Raw genomic sequence first — 27364 nt, forward strand, 5'->3', positions numbered from 1 at the left:
GTTAAAAGCCATCCAGGCTTTAATGTCCTCAAGGCATGACAGGAGAGGAGACAGTGAGGAGGCATATTTCTTATTAAGTGGGACATAAATCTGGCTGTCGTCCGCATAACAGTGAAAAGAGATGCCATGTCTCCTGAGCACAGAGCCCAGTGGGAGAAGGTACAGGGAAAAAAGCAGGGGCCCTAGAATTGAGCCTTGTGGAACCCCATATGTGAGAGGAGCAGAGGAGAATTCAGAGCCAGCAAGGCTAACACACATGGTTCTGTCTGCCAGATAGGATTTAAACCAGGCCAGAGCTGTACCATGGATGCCCACCAGGTGCTGCAGCTGGGACATCAAGATGCTGTGGTCCACGGTGTCGAATGCAGCAGTCAGGTCTAGCAGAACCAGAACCATATGATCACCACGATCATTTGCCTGGAGGATGTCATTAAAAACCCTGAGCAATGCTGACTGAGCTGTGCGTGGACAACCTTCTCCAAAATCTTTGAGATAAAAGGCAGCTTGGAGATGGGCCTAAAATTAGCCAAGACAGCCTGGTCAAGGCCTGGTTTCTTAAGAAGGGGCTGCACCACTGCATGTTTAAAAAGCACAGGAACAACACCAGATGAAAGGCTGCAGTTAATAATAGTGAGGATGAGCTGCCCTATGCTGTGGAAGGTTCCTTTAAAAAGATGAGGAGGGACAGCATCCCGGGGGGAACCTGAGGGCTTCAAATGTGCAACCACATCCCCTAAAAGTTGCAAAGTCACTGGCTCAAACTCGTCAAGTGTAACCGGACAAGAAGCAGAGTTAGAAGGATCAGAGCCAGGAGCTGGAATCAGGGCCCTGGTGACAAGAACCTTGTCAATGAAGAATTGCAGGAAGTTTTCACACATTTCAGGGGAGGATTCTGGGAACACAGACTGTGGGGCATCTAAAACAGAAACAATGGTTCTAAAAAGCAGGCGCAAGTCGTGGCAGTTTTCCAGGATTAGTTTTGACAAGTGCTCCCTTTTAGCCTCTTTTACAGTGTTCTGATATTTGTGCCAGCTCTCCTTTAAGATTTGCAGGGAAACATGCAGTTTGTCCTTCTTCCACCTGCGCTCAGCTCTGCGACACTCCTGTCTGACTGCCCGGGTTCTTTCATTGAACCAAGGCTCAGGTTTGGCTTTAGGCTGCCTAGTTTTTAATGGAGCCACAGAGTGCAGAATAGATGTGCAGGAGGAGTGAAACCAAGAACTGAGCTCCTCTGCATCAGTAAACTCAGGGGGGACACGCAGCAGAGAAAAGTCCAGCAGTGGAGGAGTTAAAGGTACGACAGAGTCGAGCAGGAACACGGTTTTTAACTGCAGCACGGGAAAAGCTAATATCAAATAAGACAGGCAGATGATCAGAAAGCACATTGTCACATATCACCAAGTTACTCACAGACAGACCATGACAAAGTACCAGATCTAAAGTATGCCCACGTTCGTGTGTGGAGCCAGATACACACTGAACAAGGTTAAAAGTGTCAATAAGATTTAAGAAGTCCTTCACAAGAGGTTTATCAGGACAACAAACATGTATGTTGAAATCTCCAACGATAAGAACACGATCGTATCTTGGCATGAGTCCAGCCAGAAAGTCAGAGAAGTCGCTGATAAAATCCTTATGGTAATAAATTATATAGTTTTACTGTGCTTTGTTTTCAGCCACTGTTCAGATATTGTAACCAAGGACATGGTGCGCTGGTACCTGCCAACTCCCTATTTAATATACAACAATCTGACTATAAAAGAAAAGGCAGATACTCAGAGTGCAGATAGCATCATGGACTTCTCTGCAACGCTGCTCTTAGCGGGAATTATTTTAGCTCTGCTCTGGCTGTTCAGTGCCAGAAATGGCAGGAAGTATCAGTTACCTCCAGGACCCCCCGCACTCCCTCTGATTGGAAACCTTCTACAAGTAGACAAAAATGCACCATTTAAAACTTTTCTCAAGGTGAGTTTGGGGGCAAATTTGCTTTGCATTTATTAACATCGCTTACAATTGTATATTGATGTAAACTGTAATAGTGGGAAAGAACCCAAAATGTGCTTTCTTTCCTTTTTTGGTCATTTTGACTGTTTTTATTGTAGTTCAGTGAGACCTACGGTCCTGTGATGACACTGTATCTGGGCTGGCAGAGGACAGTAGTGATCGTGGGATATGATGCAGTGAAAGAGGCCTTTGTGGACCACGCGGAAGACTACAAAGGCAGAGGACCGCTGCCCATTCTGGTCAAAGCCAACACCGAATATGGTAACAGCTTATAATCTCTATTCATAGCAAGTGAGGCATAGATTTTTTTCAGTAGGCTTAATGTCTATTTTTCACTTTTTTGGAGGTCATATCAGGTTTTTCTAAACTAAAGTAGCCTACCTAATTGACCAGTGAACAATATTACATTTGTATCATTGCAGAGAAACAATCCTAATTCTCTATCAAATTCTACTGCGACCATTTGTAATGTCTCATGATCATTAACTCACACATAATAAAACAATAAAAGGCACACAAATTCTATAAAAAGAAGAATCAGCAATTATCAAATGTCCTTATATCTTTTGACCTTAACATCATTCCAGTTATAGAGCATATGTGATTTATAAAATGCAGACTACATTATGAAGACATTGTTACATTTAATTCAATATTTTGTAATTGATGGAACTTCTGATTTTGGTTTTTATTGTAGACACAAAGAAATCTCCTTGCATCTCCTTTGTATTTGAGCATGAAATACTATTTTACTGATATAAAAATGTATTAAAGATTGGAGTAATACCAGAATTTCATTCATCGCATATATCCCCATACAAATAATATCATTTCTTTTATCTTATGATTTTAGTTTTTTTACATCTGTGTTCATTGTTCCTCCCTGACTGCATGTCCCTGCTCTCAAAGCAGCCATACACAGTGTGACGTTATCCATCTGAGATGAATCATTCAAGAATCAACCAACCTTTATCTATGGGGTTCTTTGTGCATCAGAAAGTGGTTTGCATGTTAAAAACAGAGGCCCTTTATTAACTTACAGTTCTAACAAACACCCCTCCCAATGGGATAAACCGAATTACATCTACTAACACCCGATAGAACTGCAACTAGAATGGCATCATGCATTCAAGGCTAAGGCGGTATCCCAGTTTATATTTTCACATTACAGACTAGCAGGTAATAAACCGACTGATGCAATTATGAAAAGTCTTTGGAGGCCTTTATGCACACTCTCTTGCCGGCATCTGTCTGTATCGGCAAGGTTTCATGTTAATAATCACTTCTTCCACTCAGCTTTAGCGAACAGTAATGGGGAGCGCTGGCACCAGCTGCGACGTTTCACAGTAGCAACTCTGAAAAACTTTGGGATGGGACGAAAAGGGATGGAAGAGTGGATCCAAGAGGAGAGCCAACACTTGAGGGATCACATACGCTCAATGAAAGGTATGATAAACAGAGGCAGATATTTTGTGACGAATTTGCTTTTACTCTGAGATAAAGAATCGTGTTTGTCTTGGGTGGTTTAATTTGAAACAAATTTCTGTTTGTCACATAAGCGTTATGTTTATTCTCACACATTAGGTTTTTGTATGATGTATCGGTATACAGTAGGGTCAGTTTGGCCGATTCCAGCTGGCTCAGATTCAAAAGGAGATCTGTAGTGTCACTCATTAGTACCATTGAGATTTGCAGATATCGAACCCTACTGGAAGATGCCAGACGAAGGAAGGGCACATTCAAGATTGAAGATATTTATTGAAGCGTTCCGATGAATCATATCTTCATTCATTCATTCATTCATTTGCTCTGTTTGACAGTGTGGTTCTGTTTTAGTGAAGTGAAAAAGCACTGAAGGTTTTGAGTGTCAACAACAACAAACATGTTAGTTTAGAGTACTTAATAACGAATTGTAATTCCATTGTTAAGCAATCAAATAGGTTCTTCATATAGACAAGTACCAACTTTTATTTGATCTAAAGAAGCAACAGATCAATACATCCCTACTTTAAATAAAGTCTTACAGTGGTGTAACATAAACTGCATAATCCATCAAGGATGTTATATTCTCAGAGCTGAATGTCACTCTCCTTTATCTTATTATCTGGCTTTAGTGCTTTTCAAACTTACTGTTTTTGTGGCTTCATCCCGTCAAATCACATTGAATAGAAGCTCTCCAGGGCACACTTGTAAAAGAGATTATCAATCTCAATGTGGTTCTCCTGGCTAAATAAATAAAGGGTCTGAAGACAGAGAGGAATAATCCTTGTCTTGTGTCTTGTGCAAATAAAAGTTAGTCGACAAAAACACTGCTTAGACTTCCAATTAGTAGTTGGGTTTAACGCCATAATTGAACTTTTTTTCCCTCATTCGTCCATCAGTTAATCTATGTAGATGTGTAAATAATGGTGACACATCTCAGCTTGACTTCCTGTCTGACTTTTTCTTGGGGAGAAATGATCTGAGATAATTAACAACACTGTCATCAAGTGGCAGGAGGTGGATTCATTGCATTAGGGTTATTTTCTTTTGACAAAGGCAGCTACTTTTCTTTGTGCGCACAAAAGAAGTATTGATGGACGTTTGAGGAAGACTTTATATGAATTAAAACGTTTAAAAATGTAGATTTTGTCAGTATGTGTGTTAAGAATCTATACTGGTAACCATCACCCTGATAGACGAAAAATAACTTCACACATTAAAAATTAGTCTGATGATTAAAATGTATGCCAATAACTACGACATGTTGCTTTGATTTGAATTGGTTTACTGGCGTATTTTGTAAATATAAGTGTTCTTGTTTTTGCTATGATTAAAACTGTGAAGGCAATTATATTATTTGATGATGTCATTAGAAGATTTGTATTTTTATTTTTTTATTTTCTGCAATAAATACATTTAAGAATTTCTTATTTTCTGGTTTTTACTGTATTTAAACTAATAAAACTGATCATTGGACATTGGTAGCGGTCATGAGAAACAGTAAGTTATCCTTCTGCAGAATAAAAGTATGAAAATAAACCAGAGATTTTCCAACAGACACTGAATCCAACTAAATCCAAACAATAAAAGGCAGAAATGAGGCAAACTGATTGACCAGTGTCTTAGAATAATGGTAGTTTGATTAGCATTGCATCACAGCCACACATGTCTCGTTATTATGAGGGTATCCTATTGTGAGGCTCGGTGTGAGTTTGCATGATGTGTTTTTTCGCTTCAAAGTTGCTGGTTTGCCAGCCGCCAGCTGAGTCCATTGTGTTTCCTCCTGTTCCCACAGGGAAACCATTCGACCCGACATTCCTCCTGAGTTGCACTGTATCCAATGTGATCAGCTGCCTGGTGTTTAACCAACGCTTCGATTATGGAGACAAGCAGTTCCTACGCCTCCTGAACGTCCTGGACAATATCTTGAAGTTTGGTTGTAGCCCTTACGGTCAGGTGAGTGGTCGTTTTGATCCAAACGGGTGAAGATGATGACATTGGAAGAGACATCCAAACATCCTGGAAGCGTTTTTCCATTTGAAAAACAGTGCTTCACTGTGCTGTATGCATTTCTTCCACAGTTGTTCAACATCTTTCCCTGGATCATGGAGCATGTTCCAGGCCCCCAGCATGGCCTGTTTGCTCAGATTCAGGAGGTGAGACAGTTCATAAATACAAAAATCCAAGAACACAAAGACACCCTGAACCCGAACTCCCCGAGAGACTACATCGACAGCTTCCTCATCAAAATGGAGCAGGTTGGAAAGAACTTGGTTTTCCATGTTAAAACCCAACATCCATATTTTGACATAGTGGCTGTCTGTTATATTTTTATTAGTCTTTGGATCTGATGAGATGTTTGTGTCTCCCCAGGAAAAGGACAATCCCTCAACTGAGTTCAAATTAGACAGACTGATTGGGACGGTGTCCAATCTGTTCCTAGCAGGAACCGAAACCACCAGCTCCACCATCAGATATGGTCTCAACGTGCTGATCAAATATCCTGAAATACAAGGTCGGACCTCTTTCCCAGAGGAAGCCTCGTCAGTTCTCAAAAAACTGTGCCTAAAGGGGTCATATCATCCAGTTCTTTAACAGTTTCACATGGTCTCGTTGGTTCAAAAATGTTGTATTCAAAATTTACTGCCCCAAAATCTATCTTTTCCTTGATTTTCATCCATTTGAATATTGGATCATCAGAATCTGCTGTGTTTGTGTGAGCTGGACTGGCCCCGCCCACACATGCCCATCTTGGGAAGAGGAGGAAGTACTTCTTCTCATGGTGCCATGTGCCAGAGCAGAGCTGCCTTATTGTGGGAGGGTCAAAGGGAGGGCCTACCTTGAATGGGATTGGCTAAACCCCCGATCACACCATAGAGGTTTTGATTTCTGATTGGCTCGTTGGTGCAACACACTTTTTAAACACCAAAACAAGCCAGGGAGAGAGAGTACTGACTTTCTTCACTTCTGGGGCGTCAGTCCATGTATGGGGACGATTATTATTGTTGGAAAACCATTAGAAAGTGAATTTTGCAATATATGACCCCTTTAAGAACTGTTATGTCAAATAATCGATAACGAATCAAAATGCTGAAACTTTGTTCTACCGATTCTAGCAAAGATGCAAAAGGAGATAGATGCTGCGATTGGAAAACGTTGCCCCAGCATGCAGGACAGGAAGTCCCTCCCCTTTTCGGATGCTGTTGTCCATGAGGTGCAGCGCTCTCTGGACATTGTCCCATTCAGTGTCCCTCACTGTGCGCTGAAGGACATCACGTTTAGGGGTTACACCATCCCCAAGGTATCCCTCAACTCAGCAGTTTATATTCGTCAGAGGTGCATCAGTGCATCACTGAAATACACACAACATCTTATTTCCGTCTGTCAATGCTTTGCTCACATTACAATGCATTCAGAGTCGATGTCTATCTATCTATCTATCTATCTATCTATCTATCTATCTATCTATCTATCTATCTATCTATCTATCTATCTATCTATCTACCGCTTGTATTATAATAAACACTTTTATAGTTAAATAACTGCATTATGCTGTTATCCTGACTTTTGTGCAGAAATGGACAAGTTCACATCATGTTGAAAGCAAAACTCCAACACTTTGACTCAACAGGGCACTAAGATCATCCCCTTCCTGCACTCTGTGCTGAAAGATGAAAAGCAGTGGGAGACTCCCTGGATGTTCAATCCCAAACATTTCCTGGACCAGAACGGCAACTTCAAGAAAAATCCTGCTTTCATGCCATTTTCTGCAGGTAAAAGCACGAGTTCCTCGCTGTAGGTCAGAAGTTACATCGATTCACGCGATTATCTGCGAACTTTCATCACACCGGTGTTTTGTTTGCTCCTCACAGGGAGGAGGGCCTGTGCGGGCGAGTCTCTGGCTCGTATGGAGCTTTTTATCTTCATGGTGTCAGTGGTGCAGGATTTCACATTGAGCTACTCTGAAGGTCCCGATGGTATAAACCTCGTTCCAGAGTACAGCAGCTTTGCCAAGGTACCACAGAGGTACAATATCACTGCGACGCCGCGATGAAAGCAACGACCATGAAGCACTCTGAGGATCTCTTCTAAACCCACACAATGTCGTGGTGCTGTGATGTTGACGACACAGCTTAGTCACGACCTCACTAATACTCAGGGGACCGTCAGATTATGAGAAACAACTTCAACATTGTACTTTTGGATCATTTTGTGATTATAGATGTGGATTGCGTTCCTGTACACAAAGAAAGATGGATTTTAAAAAGAGCTTCCTTTTTTTATCAACAGATTGTTTAAACCTGAACTATCTCAGAACTTTTTGTACAACAATTTTATAAATATAAATAACAGTATGAAAAATCTTTTTCTTTCTTTATTGTCAGCTGGATGCGATCAATGAATTTTGAAATAAAGTCATGAAAACGTTTTTTTTTTATCAGTGTAAATATTTGAATTATATTATTATCACATTCTATTGTAGATTTTCTTGTTTGCTTCTGCATTTTACGTTAATTTTCAAGTCAAGTTTGTGTTTGTTACATTTCATATAAATGTGGAGTTTGTCTGATCAAACAAAAAGTGAACGTGCCACCTATATATTATTTTATTTATACTTCATTTCCACCTCCTTGTAGGAGTTTTTTCCTCGTATTTTCACATGAACCTCTCTGTTGTGTGTGGAAAAGGAATTGCATGATGTATCCTGTTATGTTAACTTTGTGCAGCCTCACATTGCAGCTTCAAAAGATTTTTCATGTTGTTTTTAACTCAAATACCACCACCCACATACGCACACATATGAAAAACTAACTTTAACCTAGACTAGAGAACGGCCTTGATAAGAAGACGAGCAAAGCAAATACGTACAGATCCTAGTGATGAAATGACAATTCGCGGAAAACAGACAAACAAAATGCAGAAAGAGGACATACTTTTTGACTCCTGAATCAAGCAGCTGAAAGAAGAAGAAGACGAAGTCGGGAAATGACAAGATTGAGCCGTTTTAACAAAAGCGCACGCTGAGAACTTGGCCGAACGGCTTCTCCCTGGAACAGTCCCCAAGAACTCACTGCAGCTTCAACAGTTTATCTCCCTGAGTGTATTGAAAACACTTTTCATAAAGTGTTTAATGTCAGGATAATTGCTATTCTTAAACTGGACTGCACCTCTCGAAAAACAGGTTTAAAGGCTATTTTCATATTTCTTTAAATTGTTGTTTCCAGATCTCAGTGGGAAAAAAAAACATGTGATATTGGAGCCTCTTCCGAGCCGGTTTTTGCCCGCGGGCCTCATGTTTGACACCCTTGATGAAAGGGTCTTTAACTGTTTAAGTAAAATCTTTAGTTAAAGTGCAAAGCACAGTTCCAAAACAGTTATTATTAATGTCTTCCATTTTGTTTCTTTCTGCTTCACAGTCATTATTTGATTTCCTTTGCTTGTATCAAATGTTCTACTGTATTGATTTGATGTCATATTAATTCTACTACTACTACTAATTATTATTATGCTTTATTCATTTAGTTTTATTATTTTTGGCCCTGTTCCCTCAGCAGAGAGTAGTTTCTCTCCTTTGTGAGTGAGTTTTGTCTTTTCCTCCAGGACATGCTGACCTTTCTCTGATCAGAAGCCGCTCCCCTGGTGTGTACATGGGTTAAGAGGGTATTGGAGTTGTGCGTCTGACCTCAGTTGACCCCCGGGCACTGTGTGCAGGAGTCAAGATGTTACCGCCCATGTTGTCGAGCTGCATTCCCCCAGTGTTTGGACGGGGTGAAAAGTACATCTCTAGCCAGCAGTAACAACACAAACAGAGACTGCGCAACATTTCCCTTTCAGAAATAAGTCCAGCCTGTGCAGGAAGCAGACGTGCAGAGTGGCTATGGAGCTCTCGGGGACTCTGATTTTGGGGGGATTGATCCTCGTTTTGCTGTGCCTGGTGGGCTTGAAGAGCCGCCGACGTCGATCTTTACCTCCAGGGCCTACAGGTCTGCCAATCTTAGGAAATCTGACTGCACTGGACAAAAGTGCTCCCTTCAGAACTCTGCAGAAGGTGACTCAGAGATCCACTCCTCTGCACTTGATTCTTTTTTTTTTTTACCTCTAATTCTTTGCTTTGTTTCTGCAGCATGTTGTACCTTTGCACTTTGAATATAACATCCATCGTGTTAAAGGTTAAAGTGGTGCAACTGGGATTTCCGACTCGCAAGAAAAGTATTGTTTTCTGAGTTTCTTTTTCATGATGGTGCTGCTTTCCAGGGGCATCAGGTTTCAGAAATGCAAGCAGATTTTGGGCGTTGGAAGGAAAATGGGGCCGGGGGCGGGGGGGGGGGGGGGGGGGGGGGGGGGGGGGGTAATCTTTACGTCTGTTTCGTGAGTTTACAGTTCAATGTATTGAACTGATACAAAGTAAATGCATCAATAATTGATAATAAGACCAATACTTTTTAATATCAATTTCTGAAATCTGTTTTAAAATGGTGTTATTATTATTTAAATTGGTCAGTGTTCATAGGGCACTCTGTCTCTACCTGTACCTCAATCTCAGCTTCTCTGTCTCTATCTCCCCCCCTAAAAATAAAACAAAACTTTTCTCTTGTGTGTAACTATCATAACTGTCTTTAACTATTTGTGCGATATGGAGCTGTGATCAGAATCAGGATCAGGATCAGAAATACCTACTTTATCCCCGGTGGTAATTCTTTGACGTAGTGCCACACAGAATGAAAAGGGTAGCTGAAATAAAGTTAAAAAAAAGTACCATTAATAACCGGTCTGTACATACATAGTTAAGCTCAGTAGGGCTGCTGTAGCAGAGCAGAGTGAGCTTCACAGTCAAACCCAACAAACACTATTTACAAGGAGGATGACCGAATTTCCCCAGATGGAATTAATAAAGTCTGATCCAACCTAATATAGAGAAGTAAGAAAACCATTTCCCCACATGCAATGTTGTGTAGAAATATTTTTCTTTTTCTTAAACAAGTGCACAAAATTAATCCCCAAGAATGAATTTCAAAATATATTCCTTTTCCTATATTATCTGGAGTGTCTGATAACTCTTTGTGTGCGTGGGCCAGAATTTTGTCCTTTTAGAGACGCAGACAGATTAAAAAGCTTCGGTTTCTTCTGTCATTGAGTGTTAAAAGTCCCATTGGGTGTGTTTTGCCTGTGCAGGTAAACCATGCAATGTTTCCTGCTCTCTGACCTGCAGTGGAGCAAGGTGTACGGGCCTGTGATGACTGTGTACATCGGACCTCAGCGTGTCGTGGTCCTGGTGGGATATGAAGCCGTGAAGGAGGCGCTGGTGGACCAGGCAGAGGAATTCACTGGCAGAGGACCCGTTCCCTTCTTGATCCGAGCTACCAAAGGATATGGTGAGGCCGGAGAAAAGACGCTCACTTTCTCCGCCTTTATACAATAAATTTGGATTTATTTTAGTTCTTTGCAGGCAGAAAAATTGCAACTGTCCATCTCATGTAGGTTTAGCGATCAGTAACGGGGATCGCTGGCGTCAGCTGCGACGGTTCACCCTGATGACTCTGAGAGACTTTGGGATGGGACGTAAAGGGATGGAGGAATGGATTCAGGAGGTTAGCAGTCAGCTGATCTCTCGCATCAACTCCACTAAAGGTATGTTCGGTTTGTGCAAGCGAGACGGTGAAGATACTTCATTTCCAGCAGATCTTAACAGGCTTTCACATTATCAGTCACAATCGTTTATGCCCACAATTAGTAGAGACGAAAGGCCAAATATGCTTCTTTTATTAGAATAAAATGGTACTTCTGAATCTTCTTTTAGTGAGCTGATTAGATGACTTTCTTTCACACATGAGCTATGCTGCACAACGCTGCCCCCATAGGTCGTCAGTGGCATCATGCTGTTTGTTACACATCTGTAAACCCCCGGGGAACGTGCCGATTTACTCACGTAATGAACACAGAAAGTCGACAAAAAGGCAGCATCTATGTTGAATTGTGTTCATTTTCTCATTCTATATACAAATGTATAGACTCTTTTGTAACGAAAGGGAAAAGCAGGGAAGGTTTTTTAACCTGGCTGACATGTTTCGTCTGCGTCTGCAGTGTCTTCTGACGTGTGATGACATGTACATCCTCCCACACGTGTTGTCATCTTTAAAGGTTGGGAGAACGTTTGTCAGGGTGGTTGGTAGTTGAATGCTATTGGTTTGTTTGCATTTTGGGGGCGGGACTTAGCCAGCAGTCAGTTTAGTGAGATGAAGGTTGTTACGATGCAGATCATTGGATGATTTTATTATTTTGACAATGAGAAGAGGCGAAAGGCATCAGTGTGTTTTGTGGAGTGCGGCCTTGGCATGTGAAATGATTAAGCCGTTCAAAACTTTACTTAAAGTAACTCCGAGTAGATATAGTTGTATTGCATACCTGTGCACAGTTGAGAGTTTTGGTTTTAATCAAAATGAAGCGAATTAAGCATAAATTGAACAAAACCGTTTGCTGGTCATTTTTTATTAAATAGTTCTTTGTGTGTTTGCATACTGTAATCTACAGTTTGACTATCTTGGGTTAAAATAGTTTAAATTCAATGAATTTCAAATGTTAAGTCTTTTATTTATTTATTTTTTGGTATTGGTGAAGGCTGTTTATAGGTAATCAAGATGATCAGGTTTCACAGACTAGATTCCATTTTGTTTTTGTGCGTCTCCTCATCTGCCTTTTGTTGTCCAGCTGCGCCGTTCGACTCCACCTTCCTCCTCAGCTGCAGCGTGTCCAACGTCATCTGCTGCCTGGTGTTCGGTGAACGCTTCAGCTATGATGACGAAATGTTCCTGCAGCTTCTCCATATCATCAGAGACGTACTTAGGTTTGGCAGCAGTCCCTGGGGTCAGGTCGGGTCGGCTTTTGATTTCTAACATTTGAATTGCAGAATTTGAACATTATTAAAGATATTGGCGAAACTTCATATGTGATTAACTCACTTGTATGATGTAAGTTTGAATTGATTTGTTTCTAGTCTCTATTGAAATTGCATGCCAGTCGAGACTTTTCCAATTCAGCACTATTTAATGAATAGATAACATTTCCAATGCAAAAGTTACAAAAACAAAGCTCACTGCTGCATATTTTATATGTTTAGTGGTTATTGTCATTTTTATTTGAGAGATTATATAATTTTCTTACACTATATGAATAAACTAACATGAATAAATTAACATGAACGTACCTTCATATGTAAATAAACGGAGTGATTGTGCTCAGCACTGCCCTCTACAGTGAGGCAGAGGTACTGATCACTCACCTTCGGCTTCTTCAATACAGTTCAATGTGAAACCTGCAAGACTAAACATATTCTGACACGCATGAAATCCAGTGCATATACCTTGGAAAGTGAGGACATATTCAGTATTGATCTGAATATTAGATGAACTCTTAAAAGCTCAATTGTTTAGGGAAAGAACGTTTTGCAGACCAAATTTAGTTCTTATGGCGACGTGGATTTTATCTCGTCAAATGAGATTAAAAGCAACACATGTAATTTGATAGATGTATAGTTTTTCAAATGCTGCTAACAAGCAGGGAAACACTCACGGACACAGAACTGTGCAACCTTTACATTTTTATGAACAATCTATTCTTTTACACACATCTTCCACTTGCTACTTCACCTTTCAGGTCATCCTTGTTACGACCCCAAACACTTGAGATGCAGCATTTTAAAGCCTTTGAATGGCTTGTTAACAAGTTCCAGCACTTGTAGCTAAATCAGATGAATCACATCCACAATTTTCCTGGGACATTTGTCTTTTATTCATGAATTAATGTATCAAAAGTGTGAACACATTACAATGGTAACAAGCTGTCTCAACCCTTACTATGTGAAAAGAACACTCGACAATTATGATGTTTAAACATTTAAAAAAAGAAATTAACAATAATTATAGCATTTTTTTCCTTCTCGTATTAAGTAATTCCACTTAAGAAATACAAGTTTTTCAGTTATTCTGATGCCTCATCAACCCCTCTTTACCCTTTTTAGTACGAACTGCTCAACTCTCTGTGAAAAGATGCTGAGTCCACTTTCCTTTCCAGGCGTTCAACATCTTCCCCCGACTGATGGATTGGCTGCCGGGTCAACACAAGAAAACGTTTGCCAATATTGAAAAGCTGAGAAGCTTCATTGAGACAAAGATTCAGGCTCATCAGGACACGCTGGACCCCGGTTCACCCAGAGATTTCATCGACTGCTTCCTCAACAGAATGAACCAGGTGCCATAGTCTCTGCACGTGATTCCTGATGCTCAAACACATTTCATGAGGTTTATCTGCATTTGAAATACACGAGGCAAAGCAAGTTTATTTTAAAAAAGCAACATTCAGACACAAGGCTATTTACTGTAGGTATACAAGGCAGACAATTTAGCAATAACAATATAAACAAAACAAAGGCATAAAGAAGGAGGTCCTAGTCCTGGTCAATAAATGAGTCCATGCTTCTAACGGATGACGATAACGAAAATTATATTCTTCTGAACTTGAATTTTTCTTCACGGTGAGAACTAAAAACAAGATTTGAACATTTTAATTAATACATTGTTCTGCTGATTAACATTTCACATCACAAACCACTCCGTTCAACAAACAAAAGGTCACAAACATAGGAAACTATTTACCATGTGCGCCCGTGATCAGTTGTAGAATGGTGGGGAAAAAAACCCAAAAGCCTCTCCTGCTCTGCTCTCTCTGTCTTCTGTGTCTCTGTCCCTCGTGTGTGTCTCTACTTCAATGTTTTTCACTCGGTCGTATATGCGCCTAGCAGACTCCAGGGGGCACTACTGAGCTGAAATAAATATACTGTATCTATGGAATCCATTGCAATGAGCCTTCATGAAATTGACATCTACTGGAATTTCACCGGGTAATAAGACGCTAACAAACTTCATGAATAAATGGTTCACCTTTAATGTTATTAAATGTATTTAGTATTTAGTGTTTGGTATAGATGCTCAGAGGCTCAGACTGTTCCAACCCACTGGATTATTTCATATGTCCTGATAGTTTTGAAAGAATGAATATATTTGAAAATAGCTGTGTGTAAAATTGAAGTAATGCCACTTTCGTGCTTTATGAAGAAGTACTACTGAGTCACGGTAGTACCCATTAGTAATGTCAACAACTTTATAAGTTTGGCCATTTAAAATGTTAAAAAAAAAAGCCAATATTATAATAACTTATCTATAGTCTAATGATACATTTGATCCAATTTTGTAATACAAATGTTGTGCCAATTATTTCATAAGTCATTATGTTGTTGCCTGGTTATTTTGCTATTGAAGTAGCATTAATATACAAAAACCTTTGAACATGTAAAAGGTGCAGCTTGCAGCTGCAGAAGAAATTCATGAAATTGCAGATGTATTGGGGTTTACCTATCAAATCCAGGTATAGTGGACAGCATAGTCATCATATTTGTTAACAAGTTATTACATTACTGAATTTATTACACTTAAATCCAGTATCCATCTATTAGCGACTCTTCCTGAAAATGCAATTTATCTCTGGGAAACCATGCACATGTGTTCTGGTCTTGTACTAAACTGGGACTGTTTGTTCATTCATTCATTCATTCATTTTTTTATTTACCCTCTAACAGGCATCATAATGAAGAGATAATACTCATATTGTTATGGCTGATCTGTCAAACCCACCAGGCGCTCTAACAATGTCACATATTACTGGCATCATAGCTGTGATCCCGCAGTACTTGGTGAAACTGTTCTAACTTTTGCTTTCAGGAGAAGGACAATCCCGCAACTGAGTTCCATCACGACAACTTGGTGTCAACAGTGCTGAATCTGTTCCTGGCAGGAACCGAGACCACCAGCTCAACCATCAGATATGCACTGCAAGTCCTGATGAAATACCCCAAAATACAAGGTAAGTTACAATCCTCACAAATGTCAGCACATGGTAAAAGACATGGTGGCACGATGGTTTTCAGGGAGAATTTCTCTGGTTTAAGTCAGTGGTGGCATGTTTGCATCACGTCATTCTAAATTATTTCTTTTATTTAACACTCAAAACATATGTAATCACTGTTATCATTCACATTTCAGTTTGTTATAAAGTTTTTTTATTCAGTTCCCTCATTAACAATTATTCAACATTTCTTTATCCACTTTAACAAACAGGTGCCACTTATTACTGTGCTTCAATACTGCCTGAGTTGACGTGTCAAACATAAAAGCCATTTTTCTTACAGCATAACACTGATAATATCGACTGCTTTTCATTTTAAGCATCAACAACGAATTGTCCATGATCCCTAAACCGTGCTGAGTCTGCAATATTCACAGGCCACTGAAATGTATCAATAAACGAATCGCACATGTTTAACAAATTCAAAAATTTATACAGATACATAGACTATGAATAGTAAAATAATAATTCAAATCATACTACGCCCTTGTTGCTCATTTAACAGGCAGAATTCTTAACACACGTTTTGACGTCATCGAGCATAAACTCTGGTAGAACCAATTAACTCTTTATTCCGCTCTTCACAATAAACAAACACCACTAAACGCTCAAGACAACTCATGCAGGATATATAGGACCTTGTATAAACACAATCGTGATATAAATAGTATATACCGACCCGTAATAGGTGGGATAATGAGGAGAAATGAGAATGAGGTGTAACACATCCATCCATCCATTTTCTCCTGCTTATCCATTTCCGGGTGGCGGGGGCGGCAGTCTGAGCCCCCCCCCCCCCCCCCCCCCCCCCCCCCCCCAAACCTCACTCCTCTCTCAGGTATAAGGCAGCTACTCTGTAAACTGTAAACTAGAACATACAATAAATCAAAAATAACAAATGATTACTTTAAACTCTAAGCAATAAATGTGGTGACACTTTTAGGGGTGCCACAATTACTTAAAATCCAAATGTATTACTTAACATCAATTGTCATGTGCTGCAATACGAGAAAAAACCTGCAAACATGTGACAATCCTTCCGCGCTGTGATGTTTTCTTTGCTGATTTCATCACATGGTATTGATAAACACTGTTTGTGATGCCCGTGAAGAGGCGATGCAGCAAGAGATTGACGCTGTGCTGGGACAGAAACGTTGCCCTCGAATGGAGGACAGGAAGTCCCTCCCCTTTACAGACGCGGTCCTCCATGAAGTTCAGCGTTTTATGGACATTGTCCCCATGGGAATTCCTCACTATGCTCTCAGTGACATCTCCTTCAGAGGTTACACCATTCCAAAGGTATTCTGCTTTCTTCAGTAAGAGCCCAGTGGTGTCCTGCACTGGAACCAGTGTCGAAACTAACAGGACATCTGCTCCTCACAGGACACTGTAATCCTTCCCATGCTGCACTCTGTGCTGAAAGAGGAGAACCAGTGGGCCACGCCTTGGTCCTTCAACCCGCAGCACTTCTTGGACCAGAATGGCAACTTCAAGAAAAACCCTGCCTTCCTCCCATTCTCCGCAGGTAAAGCAACACATTTTCTGCTTCACATGCTGCAGGAAACACAGCTGAATGAGCTCGATGAGGCTGTGTGTGTTTGGGACGCATCAGTTCCCAGATGTGAAGGACTCCGGCTGGGGTAAACGAGTCTCTTGTCACCTCCCAGGGAAGAGAGCCTGCGTTGGAGAGTCTCTGGCCCGCATGGAGATCTTCCTCTTCATGGTGTCCCTCCTGCAGACCTTCACCTTCTCGTGTCCCGGGGGTCCCGACAACATCGACCTCAGCCCCGAGTACAGCAGCTTCGCCAACGTGCCCCGCAATTACAAGATGACGGCGACGCGCCGATGGGAGTGACATGCACATATGTGATTGTCTTTTTTAAGCACCTTATGGGTTTATTTCCTCTTTGATATATGAAATACCACGATTTCATAACTCTAAGTTTATGATTCATGGTTTTACATTGAAACTGGAGGATTCCATAACCCTCTTATGACTGGATTTACTTTGATTTTGGGAGAAAATGTGCAATTAGTAAAGTGCTTCTGCTCCTTTTCTCACAAAACAAATTCAGTCTCTTGCATTTAATTTTTTTTTGACTTTATGAATGTGTGATGCTGGTAAACCTTGGTGGCCATCAGAATGAGTAGTATATTGGTGTAAAACTCACTTTTCAACAGATTTCAACATTTCTTGATGTAATAAATGATCTCGGCGTTGTGGTCATGAGAAGCACATATGTCAAATCTTGTCATTGGAGACCGGATTTGCTGGGATTTATGGGGGTATATTCGCTGATCTCTTCTCCTAAATAAAAAGAAATTGAAAAGAGCAGACTGCGTATAGGTGGATCAAAAGATTCTTGAAGATTACATCTGTAAATGCCCAAAGAATACATTAAATTGTCTCATAAGCAAAACCATCATATAGTTTAGAAACCTCAGCTGATAAAAAAGACAACTGACCAGCCAAAGTATTTTGTGTCATAGATATCCTGCCCAATTTAGTTTTTGGTTTATCGATAAAATATATCTTGCATTTTTTGTGGTCAGTATTTAAAATAATCAGAAATGAAGAGAGAGACAGAACAAGTTAGAATAAGAACTATATTCGAGAGTAAGAAAGAAATCCAGAATTTTTACTTAAAGGTGTAGCCTTAGAATATCTAGGCTTGCAGTACAGGTTTATTCCACAAGGTGGTAGTGGGTCAAAGCAAAATTGTTATTATTTACCTTCATATAGGAAGATGCAAAGAAATGGGCTCACAGAATTCTTTCGTTGGTTTCTATGACTATTAAAATGTCCATTGTTAATATACTTTGTCAGCGTTTATTCCCTCTTCCATCTGTTGTATCAACTACTTTTTTCATCTATATCTTTATTTTGCACTGGCAGAACTTGATCCTCCCCTTATATGATGTAATTTATGTGCTCGCATCAATTGTCTGATGGAATGTTTTTGTGATTCTTGGATGCATCACACAATAAAACATGAAAAATTAACATGTACTAAATCATTTTATTGACAAAGAAGGAATACTGAATGTTTGTGTAACCCCAGAGTAACCCTGCAGGTTTAAAACGCCCGGCACAGAGAAGTATAAACAAAAGGAGTTACGTCTGTAATCTGATAGGCTGGAGGTCGGGTGATCGGTCAAGCTGCTTGTCAGACTGTCAGCGCGGCGAAGCGTCTTCCTGCAGATCACTGTCCTCTCTCAGAGCAGCAGAGTCGACTTCCCTGTCAGACTTCAGTGATCTATGTGGAAACTCTATGTTAAGAGCCCATCGACTTACCGAGAGTATCAGCTGCCACTGCAGGTGTTTGAAGCCTTCAGAAGACCGAGTCAGGAAGTTACATAGTGTATTTAACTGTAAGATTAAAATTATTGACTTTGTCACTGAATCTAGGGCTAAATGCATTGATTCTTCTTGTGCCGTTCAGCCGTAACATAATGACTGCCAGACTAATATTAAATAGATCCCCCCCCTTTCTTCTACCAAACAGTCCTGACATATTAAGACTCCACTGCACCACAGAAGGTGTGTTGTGGTATCTGCCACCAGAACATTAGTATAACATCATTTAAATCCTGGAAGGTTCATCAACACATCAAACTGCACCATTTTTTTATTTATTTTTTGCTTTTTTTTTGCTTTGTGGCGGGACACATTCTGCAACATTGTCCAAAGCGTCACACTTTTGACAGCCTGCCTTTTCATCAAGTTTCATCAAATCGGTCCACCTCTGGTGCTCATGTGGCCAGATACTTTCTGTACCACTGACAAGGGTCACTAAAGGCACCATGACTGGTCTGATTCGAAGCAAACTGGGATGTACTATGTATTCTGACACGTTTTAGTCCAAACCTAGTTTTGAAGATGATCCGACCCAGTTGTTGTCAAACTCATTCAAATCCTTGCATTTCCTGTTTGTGACACATCAACTCTGAGCACAAAATGTTTCCTCATATATTCCACCCACTTACATATGAACCTTTATGGTCATCGGTTACCACTGGATGTGCCAGAAAAGAAGCAAACTGTAGTCCAAGTGATGATGGCACACACGTGACCGTAAGAGTAAAAAATCTCCTGGTGCGTTTACGTTCTTCAGCACTGAGGCAAATCGATTCGGCAGAAATCTGAGGTGTTGCCTTTTCTGCCGTTGCAAAAGTTCTCGTGTTTGTTGTGTGACGGCTGGTGAGGGCCCGTTTACACCTGGCGTTAGTGTGCCTTTCCAGCTCTTTGTTGCCCGTTCACGCTTGCCTTTAGGGCTCGCCACTTGTGATCTGATCACCCGACACGCACGGTAATGCCAGGTATAAAGGGGCCCACAACTTCTGGGAGAGAAAGAGGTGATTGAAATGCTTTTCATTCAGCGCAGCAGGAATCAATCGACGAATCAAATCACAAGTCCGTCTGCTGCCACTTTCATCCATGAATACACGGAGAAACGCTTTTAATTTGTTAAATATTGGGCAGGTGGTATTTGTGCTTCACTTGTTTCTTGACATCTGGTGCTGGCGAGATGTTGCTGTTTGGTAACTGTGGCAGGTACTGAGCCTGGAGAGGAACAGAGAAAAGGAGAGGAAACCACCTGAGAAATGTCTCGACATTTCTGCCAACATCTTCGAAAGCGACGCGTCAAATAAATGACGCTTCGAGCAACGCCGAGATTTCAAAGGTGATGTAGTCATTTCTTGCCGAATGCTGGACTCCCTGATGTTTTTCACATCATGAGATATTGTTGTGTTTTTGTAGTCTTTAATTGCTTTAGGGTGACACTCACTTGTACAGAAGATTATTTTAAAATTGTAGTTTGTTGATTTTACACTTACAAAAACCAATGTTAAGAAGAAGGGAATGCCAGTTTTACATGTCACTTGTTTCTCGTTGGATTTTTCCTCATGGATTTTTTGCCGATGCTTTGTCGAGGTGCCAGTTTTGAAAACCATTGGAGTCAAGGGAAATGAATCAGTTTACAGACCCCATGAAGTCCATATTTTAGAGGTCTATAGACTCACGGTTCATCTATTTCCTGGCCTGTGGTAAATAACTGTCAAAGAAAAGCACGATTGAGCAGACGAGGTGTATGGTCGCCTAACCCAGACGTCTTTCACAGGGTGTTTGACGACATGCCTGACAAATTTCCTTCTCACCCCTGCCTGTCTGCGTCTGGAGCCTCTGTCATGCCGCCGTCCCAGGCGCTCACCCTCACGGCCCCAGTTGGCGCCTCCTTCTTCCTGGAAATAAGGGAGCTCCAGGAGCTCCTCACAGGACAGCCGGAGCGACGGGTCCATCACCAGGCAAGACTGAGAGAGAGAGAGAGAGAGAGAGAGAGAGAGAGAGAGAGAGAGAGAGAGAGAGAGAGAGAGAGAGAGAGAGAGAGAGAGAGAATCCGGAGTTCAAGCAAAATGAAGCCCTGATGTTGGATATAGCCTGAGTCATTTTATAAAGCCTGTTTTAAGTTTTGATGCTTTGATTGTTTTTAAAACTATGTTCAGTACAGGGTTCTGCGACCTTTATGACCAACAGAGCCACAGTTGTGATTTTCCACTAAATCACGTTTAACTGGAGCGGCAAAACACACTTACCCTTTAAAATGAGGCGAACAAAGCTCATGAAGTTTTAACTGCAATTCAGGATAATGAGCATTTCATTACATTTGACCTGTTTTTGTACCTGAATTTAGCATTTTCACTCCTCCTTTGCAGTATTTTAGCTGTTTTGGCAATTTTTAAGCAGTTTTGCATGTTTTTTTCTCCCTATTTCTTCTTCTTCCAGATTTTACTTATTTTCAAACCCCCTTTTAGCCAAGAGTTAAGAGTCCTTTTGAAAACCACCCTCGTGTGTAAATGTGAAATATGTTTATAATAATATAAACTTGATGTATAAAAGTTTATATATCAAAAAAATGATATAATAAGCTAAATGTTTATTTACAAATAATTTTGTGAACGCTTCATGGAGCCGCTACAGAGGGGTTAAAGAGACACATGAGGCTCCAGAGCTGCAGTCTGCAGACCTCTGGTTTGGTAGTGTACTGACAATTAACATGATTAAACTTTAAACCATCGTTTTTTAAAGTGTCTTTCAAAACACTGAAGGATATCGTATGAATTAAGGTTAAAACAATAAATCGGCAGATAACTTGGCTTGAAAGTCCATTTAAGCTTGAATTAAACGATAACCCTAACTATATCCCAGAAACATGTGGGACAGCAGGAACTCACACCACACCTTCATGACGTGGAGAGCATGAGGGGACACTCCATGGAAGCGCTTTTCCAAGGGCTCCTGGGAACAAAATGAATGATCATATTGACATGGCATTGCTTTTCCACTGTGAATACGTGCACCTTTTTCTTTCAGTGTTGCCAGGATTCATACCATTGTGTCGGGTTCAGGAATACTGACTCCACTGAAGAAAATGTTGGAGCGAAAGACTTGCTGGTGATGAGGAATCAGGTCACCTGAGGTCAGAAATGAGATGAGTGGATAGGTTCACCAGCTTTAGAGATTAGACGTTAGATTAGACGGGAGTCAATCTGACAAATCATGTTAGAAAACACAGACAAAGTCACTCAAGGTGCCAAGAGACAAATAACACAATAAATCTCCAGCTGCGGTCAACCAAAATAGACCAGTTTGTTTGTGGCTCAAAATCAAAACCGAGATCACCAGATTTTGTGAATTACGAGTCGTCGCCATGTTAGCAATTAAAGGTACAGACACAGAAACAGCCTGTTCTCAGTAGAGCTCACTAGAGGGACTTTTAGATTGGCTGAAAATCAGGACCAGGGCTGGATTTGGGCAAATACACTTTATATACAATGTTGTTGTCGGACCTCCGACATCTACGTATGTGAAATTGTTGAAAAACTGTCTCAAGTCTGAAGGGACTTTAACTCTGTGTTGAGAGTACCAAGAGTTTTTCGGATGAGGTAGAGCTGGTCAACGTCAGACTTCCCGGGCCAGAGCGGATTCCCGTGGAGCAGCTCAGCAAAGACACAGCCCAGAGCCCACGCGTCCACTGGAGGCCCGTACTGAGTGTCCCCGACCAGCAGCTCCGGGGCCCGGTACCAGCGGGTCGCCACGTAATCTGTGTAGTCGTCCTCCGGTCCGGCTGGGTGTACGGACACACAGACAGGTGGGCACACTCAGATACTGAATAATGAACACTAAATAAGATGTACATTGTCGGGGAGGGGATTACAAGACAAGCTGAGTGACTACATGTTAAGGTATGGTAACGTAACACCGAAACTCAAGGCAGGAGGAGTAAACAGAGACACACGACACAGACACACTAACTGGCTGAATGGCACCGCGATGCCATGCATTCATTGAAACATTGAAAGTGAGGAGGCCGTCGGCACCAGCTGATACGGGTTACATGCTGAATTAGTCATTAGAGGTACATTAAGACTAAACGCACATAAATACAGCAGCTCTGTAGAAAACATACTCAGGATGCGGGCGAAGCCAAAGTCGCACAGTTTGATGACCCCGGTCTTTGTGAGGAGGATGTTCTCCGGCTTCACATCCCGGTGGATACACTGAGACGCAAACAATCCACATATTAGACAACGTGATACACAATCTGACTGTGACAGAGAAGAGTGCTGAAATCAACCAGGCTTTCAGAGTGAAAATATGAGAATGGGAACGCAATATCAAGTCGTTAATTAATGACAATTCATTTATAGTCAAAGTCTATATTGGAGTATAACCACCAAGAATTATTAGAGGACCTAAATGTTAATGGTATACTTAATAATGTTCAACTCTGTAGTTGTACTTTTCTTTTGTTTTTAAACTGTTCTTGTACTGTTCTGTTCCTATACTGTTCGCTGGATATCTGCCTTATTCTGCTACTACAGAACAAATCAACCAAAGGTTACTATGATGTCACATTGACCCTGTGTTTAATGCACAGGTTTATTAGTGCAGATTTCTTAAATACTGTAGGTCAAACTGCTCCCCCTGCTGGTGACCCTTCCCTGTATTACCCTTTTGCGCTGAGCTTGTCAATAATAAACCGTTTTAGAAGGGAGTTGAAGCTTGGTAACCTATTACCACACACACACACACACACACACACACACACACACACACACACACACACACACTTTTTGAAATTCTGCATTTTTAACTGTAACTTCCATATTGCAAGTTTTCTTTCTTATCCATTTATTTTAAATGAGTTACAAACTACATTTTCTGGTTGGTAAAATGTATATTTTAGACTGTTCATAATCATAAATCTCTTTTATAATAATATAATAATAATTTTGTTGTCCATATTTTTATATAAATTAAATATATAAAAGTGTGAAATCCCTCATTGACTTTTGACTATTTTTCGGATACTGACATTGTGCTTGTGGCAGAAGTTGACAGCCTGCAGTGTCTGCCACACTATACTTTTCAGCTGCGCCTCAGGCACCCTGCAGAGAGACAGAGACAAAGCAATATTGATTGTTGTACGAGGAACTAAACACAGCTTATTTACAAGTCACGTTCTGCTCATCTATTATTCCAACCATTTCAAAAAAAGAAGTGGTGCTTTACACAGCCCTCATGTCACCCGGGTAACCTTAGGCCGGTCTCTAACAGCAGCGGCAGGGCCTTTGTTTTCAGGAGCAGCTAGAGTTTCTGCATCGCAGCCGAGTGGGAAGAGGAAAAACGGCCAGACAACAGCGAGCCATTGTGGTTTAGGCTTGCCCGTGTGAGTTTACATGGCAAAGTCTGAGGTAAAACGTTATCTGGTGACCACAGCTGGTACGATGAAGAAGGTCACTTCCTGGTTTAAAATGAATCTTTGGCATCAAACTTGGCTTCCCATCCCTCGTCCTCTTGCCCACATGCTCCGTCTTCGAAATCTCTTAGCAACAGTCTTGCCTTCCTCTTTGTAATTCACCCTGTTCCTCTCGGCTACCCTGCTCTTGTAAGCAATACCTCTTGATGAATGAATGTACACATAATGAGTAAGACGGCAAACTGCATGCCAAATGGATGACTCCTTGAAGCTGAGACCGAAGCAGGCGCAGCATGCACGAGGCACAACTGGAAATCTCCCACTTTTATGTTAAAAGCTAACAACTCACATAATATTTAACCCAATCTCACTCAGTGTTATGCTCTAAGGATCACGTGCGTACGGCTTTGTGTTGCCACTGACGTACCCTCGAGGGTGTTTGTCCAGCTCGTTCAGGACCGTCTGTTCACAGAACTCGAACACCAGGTGGAGTCGTCTTTTCCTCCTGAAGACCTCCAGCAGGTTTACCAGATTCACGTGTTTCAGCTGCTGTAAAACCGACAAAGACCACAAACACTGTGTGAAGGACACCCTTAGGAGCTGGCTGTGCGTGGCTCAGATGGGTGACTGGATCATTGAAAGGTTCTTGGGAAAGATACTGAACCCAAAGTTGCTCCTGAAGTATTTTCTGCTTCTCTTAATGCTTCATCTTTTAACTTAATTGCATCAGATTTGCCTCCAGTTTTGAACACATACAAGCTACTTAAAAAACCCCACCAAAGGTTCCCATGCGGGGCACATTTGTACCAAACTTGTGTGCATGCACACACAGTGCTAGATGTGGAAAAAGAAAAACAACTTGATACCATGAGCTGATCTAATCTCTTCTCACCTTCAGCATTCGTATTTCTCTCAATGCAATCTTCTTAATGACTGGGTCATCCTCAGACTCCACAAACTTCTTGATGGCGACTATCTGGCCTGTATCTCTGTGTCTGCATTTGAACACCACGCCGTAGGATCCCTCACCGATTTTGGCCAGTTTCTCATACTTCTCCATCGGGCAGTTCAGCTGTTACCTGTCAGGGGAAAGAAATTGGGGGTAACTGGTCAATCAAACTCTAGGTTTTTAATAGAATTCACAGTTTGTCTGAGATGCTATACCATTACAATCTACAAGTTTTATTTTTTATTTTTTCATCTTCTGAACACCACAGCGCATAATCAAACCTGAGACATACTGACTGTGTCCCACCTTTACCTAACTGTGAAACCTTCACTCACGTCCAATGACGTCCAGAAGAGGTCTCAAGTCATCAGCAGGTCTGTGGAATCCATCAGAAATCCAGAGTTTTCCCACATCTAAGTCCAGGCTGTCATGTCCTGAGTCTTATATGGACTGTAGCCCCAGTAATGTGGGCTCTCGGGCTCGCTCTGCTCCTACTGTTACACACTCCCTTTGCCGGAGACTCAACAGGTGTTATGTCCAGTTCTGCATGACAGCTCAGAACTTCCTCCACGTCGGGTTCGCGTATAAAGTGGAAGATGTAGTTATAAAGTCTGCCATGTAGGTGCAATTTACAACGATCACATGTTATAGTTGCGTGTTGCTCTATTCGTTTTTCTGGCCATATTTGCATTTTTTTATTTTTTATTTTTTGCCATAAGCATCTGCTTTTAAATATATGTACCTACAGACACTTCAGACTCAAACTTTAGTATATCGGAGGACACTTCATTCATTTATAAATCGAAAGTTGCGCCTGTGTTTTACTGCAGACACTTCAAGTCAAATACAGCTAATACAGGCGCGCACGCACACGGTCTTGCGCTTTCTACTGCACGCACTTCCGCAGTGGGTAGGGAATCTATTTGTCGCCACCCGAAACTCCACATAACACCCATGCGCCGTCACTACCTTGGCAACCCCTCGGGCGATATTTTCCTCTCAATACACGCCACAAACTCGTTCTAAGGCGTTATTGATATGGTTTTATACTTTTAAACGACGCCTCTGACATTTATCGATAAAGAAATAACAAGGTGTTTAACTTACCTTTTACAAAATGCGCAGGAACTAACATCCAACAGAGAAACGGCACAAATACAGGAGACCGATTCTCAACGGTGGATACGACAGTTGGAACGCGCAGGAGAGTACACATACGTTGTAACCATGTAAACTGGAAACATTAAGAAAAAACATTTTTATAGATGTATTTCAATTTGAAAAGTATTTTTGTTTATTATTCTTATTCTTATTATTCCTAAAAAATAATAATGAATTATGAATAATAATAATAATAATATATTGTTGTCATCAATAACTTTCATCCATCATCTTTTGCCATTTGAACTGATCAATGGGAACTTGAACGTGCTGGAGCAGAGCAGACTACGGATTCAGTTAAGGTGCATGATTCCAGGTTGTACAAAACCAGAGATATAGACAGTCTCACATGTTCACGGCTACCGGCAACTCACTAATTGTGCTTTTGGACTGATGGAAGAAACTGGAGAAGCACAGAAGCCTCATTCACCCACATGGAAAAGATTCAAACTCCACACAGAAAGGCTGAAAAACTGCACTTGAACCAGGAGTACCTTTACTATGAGGCACCTTCACTATACTGACCGCACCACAGTGCAGCTGATCTGTAATCAGTGGTTGAAAATGAGTTGCCCGCTTCACTTCTGGCATGGCACTTAGGCAGACATGGTCTGTGACTGTATTTCTTTTACAACCATAATGACTGGGTGTGAAAATGAAGATGTTACATCCCAAACACACCAGTTATACAGTATAATCATTCTTGATTTACCCAACATCATAAAAAGCGAACTCAGGCTCTATTACAGCTGTTATACAAACCCATAACAACTGGCCACATGTGGCTCGTGTGCCCATAATTTGTGGCTCATGGGCCAAAAACCCCCAAAATTATTGGGTTCATTTGTTGGATGATGATCATTTTTACCACATTTGAATCAGGTGTAAAGTGAAATTCCTTTAAATCACTTCGAGACTGAATCTATTTCAAGGTGATAAAAATAGCAAATGCATGCATATCAATGACAATTAAAGACATACAATTGAACCTTTTTAAAAAAAAATTGAATTAGCTGCCAGAAATGTCAGAAATCCCGAAAATATAGATAGT

The 27364-nt window shown here is 41.0% G+C and overlaps 2 protein-coding genes across 2 annotated transcripts; one reads left to right on the plus strand and one right to left on the minus strand.

The window, feature by feature from the left end:
• Nucleotides 1-1794: 1794 nt before the first annotated feature.
• On the plus strand, nucleotides 1795-18443 carry LOC308107437 (uncharacterized protein; the record flags this gene model as incomplete). Its single annotated transcript, XM_080459756.1, has 19 exons — nucleotides 1795-1965; nucleotides 2103-2265; nucleotides 3301-3450; nucleotides 5282-5442; nucleotides 5568-5744; nucleotides 5860-6001; nucleotides 6603-6787; nucleotides 7118-7259; nucleotides 7359-7533; nucleotides 9199-9220; nucleotides 9275-9535; nucleotides 10697-10859; nucleotides 10966-11115; nucleotides 12193-12353; nucleotides 13555-13731; nucleotides 15258-15399; nucleotides 16553-16740; nucleotides 16825-16966; nucleotides 17109-18443. The coding sequence occupies 19 exons, from the start codon at nucleotides 1795-1797 to the stop codon at nucleotides 17294-17296; spliced, it is 3060 nt and encodes a 1019-aa protein (XP_080315882.1). The 3' UTR covers nucleotides 17297-18443.
• LOC308107928 (cyclin-dependent kinase-like 1) lies at nucleotides 18444-25701 on the minus strand. The gene is made up of 10 exons (XM_080460528.1): nucleotides 25488-25701; nucleotides 25096-25282; nucleotides 24631-24752; nucleotides 23820-23892; nucleotides 22911-23001; nucleotides 22368-22568; nucleotides 21833-21915; nucleotides 21683-21739; nucleotides 20602-20754; nucleotides 18444-20005 (listed from the first exon to the last, which is right to left on the minus strand). Exons 2-10 carry the CDS (start codon nucleotides 25261-25263, stop codon nucleotides 19910-19912), a joined length of 1044 nt encoding a protein of 347 aa, XP_080316654.1. The 5' UTR covers nucleotides 25264-25282; nucleotides 25488-25701; the 3' UTR covers nucleotides 18444-19909.
• Between the last annotated feature and the right edge of the window lie 1663 nt (nucleotides 25702-27364).

This window comes from Lipophrys pholis (genome assembly GCF_963383615.2).
Source record: "Lipophrys pholis genome assembly, chromosome: 3".
Taxonomy (NCBI): domain Eukaryota; kingdom Metazoa; phylum Chordata; class Actinopteri; order Blenniiformes; family Blenniidae; genus Lipophrys; species Lipophrys pholis.

What these genes read in the sequence shown, in the direction of transcription:
- LOC308107928 (XM_080460528.1), bottom strand. Translation starts at nt 25,263, where the DNA reads ATGGAGAAGTATGAGAAACTGGCCAAAATCGGTGAGGGATCCTACGGC. An exon ending in CTGGACAAACACCCTCGAGG is followed by an intron (nt 23,893 to 24,630) that starts GTACGTCAGTGG and finishes GTCTCTCTGCAG; the next exon opens with GGTGCCTGAGGCGCAGCTGA. An exon ending in TTCCTGAACCCGACACAATG is followed by an intron (nt 21,740 to 21,832) that starts GTATGAATCCTG and finishes TTTTGTTCCCAG; the next exon opens with GAGCCCTTGGAAAAGCGCTT.